Genomic DNA, 14,711 nt, shown 5'->3' on the forward strand with positions numbered 1-14,711 from the left:
CACTTACTGTTATTTAGTGGTAAATCGATATTACCTGTAGTAGTTGATGCAATGTGCCTTAGACAATACCGATGGTGTGTGCGATCCCATAGGTTTCCCTATAGTTCAATTGCGACTAGTATTCTAGTGTCCTGATTTGATATAACATAGATATTAGGTTGGGGGCAAACATGCCTCCTTAACCTAGAAAGAAAGAAATTTCAGTCATCACCTGACTCCCCGGTGTTATTGCAAACGCAATTGGAAGGATTCTCTTACCGCCATCCTATACCACAACTAGCAATAGCCGATGGGTATATCTACCATAAATAAATCTACCGTCAATTTGTACCAATAGCTTACAGTACACAAATGTGTCCTGGTATTGCTTAAAGCTCCAAAACAGACGCTTGAACACTTGGCATTCACAGAGCAAGCGGTCGTTGTAGTACGCAAGGCCTGTTTCAAGGTCTGTTATACAACCTGAGACGTACCTCTCCAGCACCTGACACCATTGTCATACCTTATTATATAAAGTGTCCCACCCACTATGCATCTTTTTCAACACCTTCTACTTAGTTATCGAAGCCTTTCAGTAAGAGGGCATGTACCTCAATTGGCTACGAATATTGGTAATTAAGACTGACACAGAAGTCCTAAGATCCACCTTCACCATCGGTAGTATTAAGCTAACTATCATATCTGAATCCATCTTGAGATGATCTTGTGAAACATCTGTCAACGAAATACGTTAAATAATGCAACATTAAATAATAACAGTATTATTCAAAAACCCTAAACACCCAGTGATACTGTATCGGTAATACAGGTATATAGACCTTTGTATTTTTTTATCTCCTATAAGCCTGTCTTTTTCCTAACCGAAGCCATGATTTTCTATGAACATGTACTGTATTGCACTGTACACTTGGCCTCAGACTTCTCGAATTTGGATTTAACAACATGGTAGTTAACCCCGTTCATGATGCTATATTATTTCAATGCACCAAGAAAACCATCCTTACTGGAAAACTCCTTACCAACTTCCAATTCACCCGAATTCATTGACGAACTTGTATGGTCACGCCTTTTGTGTGGTAGATCTAGAAACTCCAATGTATCATTTGCCGATAGATCGACATTATGCATGTGGGCTGGAGGTGAGTACACATTGAATCGCAGATCTTCTTCTTCATCATCTAAACCCCCTTCAGGTTCGGTTGGAATAAGCTCCGGTTCAGAAAATAATGCAACTTCGGCACCATTGGGGCCGGGCTCTCAAGGTAGATCCACATTGGATTCATCATTTAACCCACCTTCATCTGTAACATCGAGGTCCCCTCACCGGTGGATATCGTGGGGTACATCATCCCTTCTTATGTACGTTTCATAACGTCCCAAATCAATTGTGGATTGCCAACCATTAGAAGTTGATGTCATTCCCAGTACGTTTTCCAACATCGAACTGCGACCCACTGAGGTGCATGTCTCATCCACTAACCGAGTGTCGTGCAGAAGTTGTGTATTCTATACTGCCACCAAACACAGGTGCTTTCGTCTTCTGCCTCCTACTAACAGAATGTCAGGTAGGGGTCGTGTATTCTTTTCTAATTGCAGTAGATGTTGAAGTCGCAAATGCTTTATTTGGCGATGAAAATTATATATATAACTCAAGATAGGGTGATCCACTAGTGAGATAAGTCTGTACCATTGCCTCCAAGCTACGACCACCTTTGATATCAAATGAGTCATATGTCACGGGATAAAACGAAGTACAAAATCAATACTTAATAAACGAAACTCTCATTGGTGTCGTTTCGAATATTTTGCGCCTAAGTATTTTACGAAGTTCTGTCAAATTTATGTTCTGATTAAAAATCAATAGCACTGTGTTCTTTGATAAAAAAACAACGCCGTTCTCGGTGTCACAGACCTCACCATCATAGTAAATAACAACACTAATACATTCACTCATCTTTAATTTCTATTCTGCTTAGCTTCTCTAATTTTTCTTGCTGTAACTTATGCAACATGATGAGAATGAAATTTGGCTCATTTATAGCCTAAGGTCAAATAAGAACTACTGTAGAAAAAAAGCGTCCACGTAGGAGTTTTTTTCAGTAATTTTGCTAATAGTGCATCCTGCTTAAAGCGTTTTTGACACCATTTTTCAGAACCGTCTTCTCAAAATTATTTTTTCAGGAACTACTGTAGAAAAAGAGCGTCCACGTGGGAGCTTTTTTCAGTAATTTTGCTGACAGTGTATCATGCTTGAAGCGTTTTTTACACTATTTTTTCAGAACCGTTTTCTCAATTATTTTTTCAGGAACTACTGTAGAAAAAGAGCGTCCACGTGGGAGCATTTTTCAGTAATTTTGCTGACAATGCATCCTGCTTAAAGCTTTTTTGAATCTATTTTTTTAGAGCCGTCTTCTTAAAATTATTTTTTAGGAATTACTGTAGAAAAAGAGCGTCCACGTGGGAACTTTTTTCATTAATTTTGCTAACAGTGCATTCTGCTTGAAGCGTTTTGACATTATCTTTTCAGAACTGTCTTCTCAAAATTAATTTATCTGAAACAAGTGTAGAAAAAAAATAAAATCCTTCTTGTCAATATATTTTTTTCTAAACCCTTAACCTAAACACAAAATTATTTTAAAAACCCTAAACCCTAATTTAATTAATTTTCTTAAAAACTCTAAACCCTAATTTAATTAATTTATTTAAAACCCTTAAAACCTAATTTAATTAATTTTTTAAAAACTCTAAACCTTAATTTGTTTTAAAATTCTTAAACCCTAAATAAATAAAACCTTAAATTATTTTAGCAAAATAACTAAAATTTCACTCAAAATGGCTCCTACGTAGACGCGTTTTATATTTTTCAGCCTATTCCGATAAACAATGAAAAATTGACTCGTTTTCGTAAATAAAGTTGGAAATGGGCCTTTATTGGTAAAATGGTCTACTATGACGAAATATACCAAATATAAATCAACTAAGATAATTAAAATGTAAAATGACTCAATAAGTAGTAGAAACACAATGCAATATACGACTTTGACATATTAACTCAAAATAATAAAAATATACAATATTTTTATCGCAACATCTGATTTATAACGACATTGTTATTTGGTCAATTCACATAAACATACAGGACATTGTACTGTTGGCTACGTGGCACTACAAGACAAGAGATAACTCCCGACATAAGCTTGGGTGCATGAGGCACCAGGGATCAATTCTTTCCTTTTGACACCTACATACTAACTCTAAGGCATCACCATCTCCTTCTCTTTCTCCTCCCATTGGCTCTCCTAACTTAGATGAACCAACAGTCCTTTCCACCATCCTCTCCTCCCTGTTGATAACTAGTATAAAAATTGTTCTATTTGCTTTCAAAATTAAGATCACATTGTTTACCAAGGCTTCTTTTGGATTATCGATGAAATTACCTCTAAATAGTGGTGGCGATGAGATTAATTACTATAGCGGTGATACTGAATACTGTATTAGTGGGATTAAAATAAGTGGTAGGATGTGTATTTGAAATTAAATGCAACTATAATATTGAGGTAAGAACGAAAAAAGATGACAAAGGACATTAGATTAGAAATTATCTACAATAGAAAGATAAATTATTTTATTTTTAATGAAATTATTAAAAGTATGTGAAATTATAATTTTATTTAATAAAATAATAATATGCATCACAATATTTTTATAGAGATTTTAATTAGTTATTTTATAATCCTTTTAAATTATTTATTATATCAAATAACAATATTAAAATAAATAATGTATAAGCTTTTAAATAAAGGTGTTACAAACGAAAAAACAAAGTGCATGGGTAATAATATATATTAATTAAAAAAGAGAAGAGAGATATAAAAGGAAAAATGAGCATCTGTGAAAGGTATAAAGTTTTTGTGGACCATAAAACTCCAATTTTCACAATGTCATCGTTGGACAAAAAAGCACTCAAATCATACCGCACTGAAGCGTTAAATCACTATCAAAACCACTTCAAATAGTTAACCAATTCCAAATTTAATGACAATCCCCAAACGTTGTTTGCAACAATGAATGTCCCCAGTTTTCCTATCAAATGCTTCATCTAGGTTTGGCTTCTTTCCCTAGCAACCAACTGCCACGGTTTGGCTGCGGAACTAGCTGGCTTGAGACGTGATATGTGATTGACGCCTGTACATTATAATGCTTCTCGCCATTGAAATAAGAAACAAGCAACTAGAATTGGGTTTTGAATTTTACGGTTTGTCTTCCTTCCTAGTTATAAAGTGATTCAAGGCATGAAAAACACAAAGAAAAAGGGCCGTTTTTTTAGGCACTCACTCTTTCCTTTCCATGTGAGAATGAATTGTTGAGCCTCAATTTGGAATCCAAATAACATGGAAGTAAAAGTACCAATAGGCAGAAAAAAAGTGCCATAACTCAAAATGCCCTTTGTTATTACTACTTTACAAATAAATTTCAAGGAGAGTCCTTTTTCCAATACTCAAGCTAATTAACGTAATGACATATAGCTACCATATATTTTTTCATCTTTCCATCATATGTCCACCCAAGGTTATACACAACAAATACTCAGTGGAGCAATCTTGCAAAGCTACTAACTTAAAAAAGTTTCATCTTTAAAAGTATGTATTTTTGGAGATAGGTCTGTATATTTTGGGTTATCTTTTTTAAAGTTATTTTTGCCTCCTTTTTGTTTGAAACTTTTGCAACCGTTGTTGGCGGCTTTCTTGCCCCTATTTATTTTCTTTTACGACTTCTACGTTTTAATGGTTTGTTTGCTTCGATTCACCTTGTGTTGCTTCTTTTTGTAGTTACTAGAGTAACCTTTTATAGTTTTTATTGAAAAAGTAACTAAGAGAAGTGAACAATCTAGTAGAAGTTAGGGTAGGGGTGGTAGTCGTATTAGTTGTGCTATGTCAAAAACGACGGTGAGAAGTTAGAAAATGACCAATGAAAGCTGACAGAGCTATTGTAACAAAATTGAAAAGGGGAAGTGATAAGCTTGTTGTTAGCCTTAGTTATTCGTGCTCCATGACCCCCCTAGAAATGAAAATTTTGCTACCATTAGTGGTTTGCTAGCCAAACATCATAAAGGTTTAAATATGATATAAGTTCATGTACTTTTCGTAGATTTGAAATTTAGTCTTTATACTTTTATTTTTAGAAATTGAATCCAACTTTTTAGCTTTCAAAATTTAGGTTCAACTATTAACATAATACTTTTTGGGCTGGGACAAGTAAAAAATTGTGTATCGTTTTCTAAGCCTAAGCCGAACCCAAAAAATGAACCTAAAATTTTGTTCAAGCCCGACCCAAATAAAAATGTTAAAACCTGAGAAAGAGCCAACCCGTCTGTATTAGATTTTTTATATAAAAATAAATTTTAAAAATACAATACATCAAAAACACTAAAAACACCAAAAATGTTTTCTAAAAATAGGAAAAATACTTAAATAACACTAAGATAAATGCAATTTACAAGCAAATACCTTTAAAATAGTAGCAAAATTAATAATAAAATAAGAATTATACAATATTCAAACAATAATAACAAAATAGTAGTAACTAATAGCGAAATGACAGAAAAACAATGAAAAATCAGTGGCAAAACAGCAAAAAATAACATCAATTTTTTTTTTTTTTGTAAATTTGAGCCAAGTCGAGCAAAAAAAGCTTACCAGAGGCCTAGTCTTTTTAAAAAACGAGCCTTAACTTTTTGTCCAAACCCATTTTTGAGCCTATATTTTTACTCAAACGTTCCCACTTTTATGGCGAGTCGGGTTACATAGCCCATAGACAATTCTAGTTACATTTCTAAGGGAGACAAAGATTGGAACCTTGGAAATATTATTGTTAAAAATGGTAGCCATGAACTCTAAACATGAACAATAAAATAAATATGAAAAAGAAATTAAAAAAAGAGAAGAGAATATTTGGCTCCAGACTCCTACTTGTGTAATAAAAAATTTTCATTTGTAGTGTAAAAAGAAAAAAAACTCTAAAACTAATACAGAAAATATAATGAATGTTGATTAAGGGGCTTAGCTATTTTGATGGCACAAAAATCATTTAAAACCCAAATAAATAGAAGACTGAACCTCTAATGTAGACACCAAATTTCCTCCGACTTTAAATTAACATTAATTAACTTAATTTTAATTGTTGGATTTAAGAGTAAAATTCATTGACTTATTAACTGCTTCAAATTAATGTTTGTTCAAGTTAAATTTACGTTGAACAAAATTTCAAGTAGAAGACTCCCTAATTTGAGATAATTTTGAGTTAATTGGACATTTAGACAATTTTCTTGGGTGTTTTAGGCTTTTGGCCCAATTAGTTATTTTATTTCAATTTTCTTTTTGCTTTTATAGAACATTCCATTATATAAAATAAAAAAAGTTTATTGATGTTTAATAACCACATGATACCATTTTAATTCATTTAGAAAATAAAATCATTTATTTATATATAAATACATAATTAAATATTAGATTTTACATTTTTAAATTTTGAAATGTTTAACAACACATAATTATTATCTATTTTGAGCGTTGTGAAGGTGTTAAAACCTTCATCACGATTCACACATAACCGACTCTCACATAATTATTATCTGCTCCTGTTTTAATTTAAAATCATGTGGGTGAAAATTTTTATATTTGGAAAGAAGCTTCTTTGTAATCTTAACCGGAAAAAGGGTGGGGACAGAAAAATCAATGTTATTAACGGGCTTAGTTATGTTGAAGGCTCAAAATTTTCATTGGACCATTAATATTGAATGGAAGATCCAAAAATCCTCTAGTAGAATTGTTGGGATGTGTTGTTGGATTCCACTGGTTAATGGGTGTATGGTGGGGAACAATTCTTCGCCATAACTGTTGGTTTTTGAAAAATTATATTTTTACATCAATATTAAGTATACAACAAAAAGTAGTTGGAAAAACATAGGATTTTACAAGTCTTGCGTAAAAGTATCATGTATTGTCCTGGCTTAGGTGGAACCATTGAATCAGCTGTTTCCATAAACATCAGAGAAACACTGAAGGAATAAGTGTTGTAGGGTTCCATTTTAACCATAGTTGGAGGGGGCATATTATAAGAGAAAGAAAGCACCTACCACCCATCTAACACGTAATTGCACATGCTTACGCAGATACTGTTGTTAACCACAAATCCTAAATTGTATTCTCCAAGCTGTTGGCTTCCCGCTTTCTAAAGCATTTTACTAGTCTGCTGCCCATCAACTTCACCTTATTAATTTTTCTTTTCGCCCACATCATGTTATTATTTAGCACCTACCTTGTTTGCTCTATAAAATTCTTCTATTTGTTGTTGTTAATTTATATATATTACCTATACCATTGTTTCACTATGTTACTATTATTTATCGGAAATACCAAAAATTCATTTTTATAAGGTAATAAATGTTATTATACAAGCGTTTTTTTTATAATAATTTTTAAAAATTACAGAGATTTGAATCTAAAACACTATAAACTTAATATCTCAACTTCACTACTTCAATCAATCATTCATCTGATTTTTAAATTAACTTTTTACATGAAGGTTGAGTGTCAAAGAATTTCTTTTGCAAAATGGAAATGGGGTTTGATGAAGGAAATGGATGCTGGTTTGCTTAGTCATTTTTATTACATTGGTTTTGATTCTAGTGGCTTGTGCTTTTTATGTTTATTAATAAATGTTTTCTTTTTTCTGAGTAAAAAAATATAATTTTTTCCTACTAATTTAATTTTTGTTCAACTCATCAAGTAACTTAACTTTAATTTTTTAAGAACCATAGTGGAGTGCGTCGACATTTAGATTTTACAAAATATTTAAATGAGAATTTGTAAGTTATGTAAAATGAATTATATATTTTTCTTTTTAATTTTAAAAGATAATTTATTTACGGAAATAAATATGAATGTAAGGTTATAATGATATTCTTTGATTTTTAAATAAAATATAAAATTTGTCATGTAAATAAATTCCATAAGGAAACGTGATTAATGAGTTGGAGGCTTCAACCAAAATGTAAAGGCTTATTTGGTTAGGTGCTAGACGTAAGTAGAATGTCACCATCCAATGATGTTGGAGCCCTCATCGGGTTTGTAGTTTTATCTGTCTTAAATTGAATTGCAAAAACACACACTAAGGGAGTACTATAGGCTGAGTACATCCCCTACATTATAAATTGACTTTTCTCCTCTTCATCACTTCATATGTTTGTTAACTTTGCACCAATTTCTCTAAAACTATTATTCTGCAGCTTTAATCTTGGATCAATGGCTGTTCCATCCTACCTTGTGAATATCCTTGATAGCAACCATGTTTCAGCACCGAAAGGGTCGGTTCCCTCAACAACACTTGCTCTTACTTACTTGGACCTCCCATGGTTTCCTTCTGCTCCCATGCAAAGCCTTTTCTTCTACGAATTCCCTCACCCTACCTCTCATTTCATGCAAACCACGCTCCCAACTCTAACCCAGTCTCTTTCTCTAACTCTTCAACATTTTTTCCCACTTGCAGCGAAGCTCATCTGCCCTCCGCCTCCACTTAAGCCTTATATCCTTTACAGCGACGGCGATTCTGTTCCTCTTATCGTCGCCGAATTCACCGGCGCTGATGTCGACCATCTTACAGCCAACTACCCACGAGATTTCAAATTACTACACCCCTTCGTTCCCGAATTGCCACCATCCACTATGTCATCGGATGGCATACTAGTGAGGCCCATCATGGCCGTCAAGGTCACAGTGTTTCCAAACACTGGCGTTTGCATTGGGATGGCGCATAACCATGTGGCAGCCGATGGAAGCGCATTCATGCACTTCATGAGATCTTGGTCTTCCGTTTGCAAGTCAAAAGGAGACTCGACGTTTCTCGACAAAGTGTCGCGGAGACCTTTCTATAACAGGGATGCGTTGGGAGACCCTGATGGTTGCAACGAGGAAGCCCTAAAATGCTACTGGCATTGGATATCATCTTGGAGAGAGAACCTTGCTGGTCCTACCAAGGAAATATCATCGGTGGACAAGGTTCGAGCCACATTTGTACTGACCCGAGCTCAAATCACCAAACTCAAGCAGTGGCTCACGACTCAGTGCAAGAACAGCAGCAATGATTCCGAAGAAGTAAAGATATCAACATTTGTAGTCACATGCTCTATCATGTGGATATGTATGATCAAGTCGCAAGAGAATAATATTCAAGTATCAACAAATGGTGACGATGGTGATGATACGTTTTACTACTTGCTTTTTGCGGTTGATTGCCGGAACCGAATTGGATTTCCTCTGCCTGTAACATATTTTGGGAACTGCCTAGCACCGGGTGTTATACGAGCCAAGAAGAGTGAGCTGATGGGCCCAAAGGGGATAGTCACAGCGGGGAAAGTAATTGCCAAAAAGGTGAAAGAGATGGAGAGCGGCGCCCTGAAAGAAGCAGAAAAAGGACCGTCAAACCTTGAGGAAATGTTTAGGTCGGGGCATCATGTAGGGATCTCTGGATCACCAAAATTTCGTGTATATGATATGGATTTTGGGTGGGGGAGACCTCTAAAGATCGAGTTTATTCACATCGACGATGGTGGATCTTTGTCGTTGATCGAGTCTAAAAACGAATCTGGCGGCATGGAAGTTTCCTTGGTTCTTAGCAAGAATCAAATGGATGCATTCACTTCAAATCTTGCTGAAAGCTTAAAAGCCTTTTGATTGAGAATTCAGTAATTTCTTCCTTATATAGTATTTGGATAGTATAACATATCATCATCTTTGAAGGTACAACTCTTAGTACTTGAACCAAATAATTGACGTTTAGACCTTCTCAGAGAATGATATCAAAGTTACTTTGATGCTATTATTGTGTACGTTCAACCGAATAAAAATGTTTCGAACTCCTTAATACAGTTTTTTGCTTTTGTTTTTCTTTAAATTCATTTTCTATTAACTGGTATGTTAAACTAAATAGATACATACTTATGGTTGATATTAGTGTTCAACAAGGAAGAAGAAAGGAGAAAGTGGTGATTATTTGCAGGCCGGTTAGGGGGAGAGCTAGAAGGAGAGGATAAGAAGGGAGCAGAATAGGACTTAGGAAGATTCGGGAAGGAGGAAGCTTAGGGGGAGGGCCTCTTTTCCAGCAGTTTCAGTAGTTATATGTCAGTTGTCGTCAAACATAGTACTGTTTGGTTATATCTTGACATTTCCTTTGTTAAAATAGTATAAGATTATCATTTCTCAGTAATCTTTTAATAGTACCATGGACAAGTCGTAGCGAGTGGTTAAAAACAAATGACCCTCTTACAGGTGCTATGAAATATGAAAACCAGTCAAATAATTATTGTAATAGCCTAATTTTATCCAGGCTTTTAATAAAATTTATCAGTCTAAGTTTTTTTAAAATGGGCCCAAACCCTAACCCAAAAAAATAGAAGGCCCATGGCCCAAAACTTAAACAAATTTTCGGATGAGAAAACCTTAGCCCCTAGCCTTTGCGCCGCGAAGCTCCTCACGTGATGTCAACACCTTCTCTGTTGCAACGCTCCCACAAACCTGCAAACAAGCGAAAACAGACACAAAGAAGACCAAAGAAGCAACAAAAGCAAACAAGGCATAAATATATTATATTTTCTGGCTATATAAGCTGAGAACACCAATGTAAAAGGGGGACTTTTTAAAAAAAAAAAAGCAAAAAGCAAAAAAAAAAAAAAAGCTATCAATACAGAGATTATTAATTAAAGAAACATTTCAAAAGGTGTTTCATTTTTTGTTCATTTCCTGTCTTTATTATTTATTTATTTATTTATTTCAAATCTATCGCATAAATCCATAAAAAATGGGAAGGTTTTACCCGTATTTTGGCGTTGATATCCTCAGCGTTTGCTTCTCTGGTCTGAAAGCCGACGGATCCCTAGGGATCCGGTTAAAGCTTCGATGGAGGAGGCTAAGAGTTGGAAGTTTTGTGTTTGATTTAGGGGTTTTGAGGTCCTGAACTTTCTTCCATGTGAAAGAAGGGTTTAAATCGGGCTCCGGGCGTCTCTCTGGCCACCACCAGAGGTGGTCATCGTCGCCAGTACGATGGGAGGCCGATGGAGGCTAATGGAACCCTAGGGCCTACTTTAGAGAGAAATGGGGAATACCCCCTGTTGTTTTTTTAAAAAAAAGTATGGTACAAATATTTTTTTTAAGAAAATTTGGATCTTATAGCATACCCATACGGTGTCGTTTTGGATCCAAATTTCAATGACCAAAATGACACCGTTAGTCACTAGACCCGTGTGACCCTACCCGCACAGGTGAAGGATCCGCGTGTTTTGCATAAGGGGGTTATTTGCGGATCCAGTCCCTCCGTTTTTTAGCCAGTTCGCACTCAAGTTTCTTTTTATTTTAATTTGCGCCATATAATTTACTTCAGTCTTCAAGTTAGCCCAGTATGAAGTGTAGCGTTTTGGAGGGAGGGAATATTTTCCCCTTTAGTCCCTCCTTGTTATTCGCGCACTCGAATGGGTCATTTTCTTTTATTTTTTATTTCTGATTTACCTCTGAATTTTTGTTTTAAGATTCAAATCAGTCCTCTTTTATCATTTTCGCTATTTTATTAATTATTTTAATGCTATTATTGTTCTAATTGTATTTTGTTTTTACGCCTATTATTATATTATCATATGATTATATCATTAATTGAATATATTATCACTACAATTATTATATCTCTATATTTTCTTACTCAAATACTATTATTTATCTATTTATATCTCTATCATCATTGTATTTCTATGTATTGTATTTCTATTTGTATTTATGCACTAATATCATTATTTTATTATTATTTTTATATTATCATATACATAGTTTATGTTAAAATTATTTTTATTGTATATATATTATCGATTTCATGTTGTCTTTTATATATATATATATATATATATATATATATATATATTTCCTTTCAAATCTATTATGTATATAGTTTACTTCTTAAAAATTTATACTTTTGTTATTTAAAACTCTTTCATATATTATTACCCTTTTATATATTATTTATATTAAGTTTTATTGTACATATATTATCAACTTTAAATAGACATATTTTGTTTTTAAAATATTTTGTACATTATTTGATCCAAACTCCTCTTTCATAACATCTATTTTAATAATCATTCATGTATTATTAGATTTTATTTTATATATGTATATTATTTCAAATTTTAGCATGTATTATTCATTTGCAAATTTTTCATATGGTTTTAAATTGATTTGTATCATATTGGCTCCCACATATTGTTTTGTATATTATGTGTTGTTTAATTTTCATATTACTTCATATATTATTGTTGCATATTGTTTATTCGTCCTTTGTATTATCATTTCAATTGTTATTCATCTATGTTCAAAAATTTGTTATATTTTATTCTAATATGTTTCTTTGATTAGTTATATTTTAGTTTTCATTATTTTGATTATTAATGTTTTTCAAGATAGGTATGAGCTCATTGCTATTGTGTATTTGTTAATTTGTTTTTTTTTTTTTTGTTGTCTATACTATTTTAATTCACTAAGTATAGTCCATTATTCATGTATATTGTCCCATGCTTATAATTTCGCCTTTCATTCACAAGTGTCACATTACATTTGAAATTTCCAACTTATTGATCCTAAATTAATTATTCCATTTTATTTCAAGCCAAACTAATGCGTTTTGAGTCGGCTCTATAATTGTTTATTTGAAAATTTCTCAAAAAAAAAGGGGCGATGTTTGATGTTTGGAAATTCGAGAAATCGTGCCCTAATGTGTTGGGTTTCGATTTTCCGTTTGTCCGAATAATCAAATATCCCTTTAAAGATTTTGCTTGTGTTTTCTAAACTTCAAACGAGACAATATTTCGTGTTTGGAAACTTCGATAAATCGTGCCCTACGTGCTGGGATTCGATTTACTGTTTGACCAAACAACCGAATATCCTTTTTAAAGTTAAAACACGTGAGTTTTGAAGATCAAAAGACCAACTTATTCTCGAGGGTCTGAAATGTTGTGTCCTAACGTACTGGATATGGCATTTTATTACTTCGAGACAAGAAGGTCTTTAGAATCCATTTCAATTTACTCAAGCAAATTCTTCGTATAGATCAACATAAAAAAAAGGATCGTATTCTAAATTCTTTTCGAGTTTTTAAATTTCGACGTTAAGACATTAACTAATCAATTAGGTACCAATTTTGGGAGTTACGAGGGTGCTAATCCTTCCTCGTGCGTAACTGATCATAGCATCCTAATTATTTAACATAAGCATCACATCTAGTTAGGAGCATTTGATTCATTTCGATCATATCATCCTATCATTTGGCATAAGTATAGATACATGAAACCGATTCTACAGATCATGTCCCTAGAGGATGGTGTAGCAACATCGGTGAATTTGCAGATCTTGTCTCCCTGAAGTTACAGTGGAACAGATCGAAGACGGCGAATCTTGTTTCCCTAACCAGTAGTGGAGCATATTTAAGCTACCATCCTATCTCCCTAAGCAGTAATGGAGTAGGCTGAAGATTGCAGATCTTGTCTCCCTAAAGTTGCAGTGGAACAGATCGAAGACAGTGAATCTTGTCTCCCTAACCAGTAGTGGAGCAGATTTAAGCCACCATCCTATCTCCCTAAGTAGTAGTGAAGTAGGCTGATGATTGCAGATCTTGTCTCCCTGAAGTTACAGTGGAACAGATCGAAGATGGTGGATCTTGTCTCCCTAACCAGTAGTGGACCAGATTTAATCCACCATCTTATCTTCCTAAGTAGTAGTGGAGTAGGCTGAAGATTGCAGAAATTATCTCCCTAAGCAGTAGTAGAGCAGATCAAAGACGATGAGCCTTAACCCCCTAAGCAATAGGGTAACAGGCTGAAAATTTCAGATCTTATCTCCCTAAGCAGTAGCGGAGTAGATCGAAGATGGTGAGGCTTAACCCCCTAAGTAGTAGGGTAACAAGCTAAAGATCTTATCTCTCTAAGCAGTAGTAGAGCAGATAAAAGATAACAAATCTTGTCTCCCTAAGCAATAGTGGAGCAGATTTAACCCATCATCCTATCTCCCTAAGCAGTAGTGGAGCAGGTTAAAATCAACAATTCTTATCTCCTTGAAGTTCCAGCGAAGAAGATCGAAGCTACAAATCTCTTCTCCTTGAAATGACATTAGAGCGGCTCGAAACCACAGTTCGTATCTCCTTGAAGTTTCAGCGGAGTAGATCGAGGCTACAAATCTCTTCTCCCTGAGATGGCTTGGGAGCGGCTCAGAGCCACAGTTCGTATCTCCTTGAAGTTTCAGCGAAGTAGATCGAGGCTACAAGTCTCTTCTCAATGAAATGGTATTGGAGCAGACTGAATATACCAATTTTATCTCCTTGAAGTTGCAGTGGAGTAGATTGAAGCCACAAACCTTATCTTCCTGAAGTTGTAGTGGAGCAGGTTGAAGTCACAAGTCTTATCTCCCTGAAGTTGCAGCGGACCAGACTGAGAATAGCGAATCTTATCTCTCTAAAATTGCAGTAGAGCAGAGTTAAAGCTATAAACCTTATCTCCTTGAAGTTGCAGTGGGGCAGGTTGAAGTTACGAGTCCTATCTCCCTAAAGTTACAGTGGAGCGGATCGAAAATGATGAATCTTATCTCCCTGAAGTTGTAGTGGAGTAGATTGAAGCCACAAACCTT

The 14,711-nt window shown here is 34.3% G+C and overlaps 1 protein-coding gene and 1 long non-coding RNA gene across 2 annotated transcripts; one reads left to right on the forward strand and one right to left on the reverse strand.

Moving 5' to 3' along the window:
* Nucleotides 1–8,170: 8,170 nt before the first annotated feature.
* Nucleotides 8,171–9,939, forward strand: LOC108477709 (coumaroyl-CoA:anthocyanidin 3-O-glucoside-6''-O-coumaroyltransferase 1-like). The gene has a single exon (XM_017780218.2). The coding sequence runs from the start codon at nucleotides 8,241–8,243 to the stop codon at nucleotides 9,729–9,731; it is 1,491 nt and encodes a 496-aa protein (XP_017635707.2). The 5' UTR covers nucleotides 8,171–8,240; the 3' UTR covers nucleotides 9,732–9,939.
* Nucleotides 9,940–10,336: 397 nt separating this feature from the next.
* Nucleotides 10,337–11,186, reverse strand: LOC128285119 (uncharacterized). Its single transcript, XR_008275533.1, has 2 exons — nucleotides 10,870–11,186; nucleotides 10,337–10,571 (listed from the first exon to the last, which is right to left on the reverse strand). It is a non-coding gene; the product is annotated as an uncharacterized LOC128285119 (long non-coding RNA).
* Between the last annotated feature and the right edge of the window lie 3,525 nt (nucleotides 11,187–14,711).

Source organism: Gossypium arboreum, chromosome 12 (assembly GCF_025698485.1).
Source record: "Gossypium arboreum isolate Shixiya-1 chromosome 12, ASM2569848v2, whole genome shotgun sequence".
Taxonomy (NCBI): domain Eukaryota; kingdom Viridiplantae; phylum Streptophyta; class Magnoliopsida; order Malvales; family Malvaceae; genus Gossypium; species Gossypium arboreum.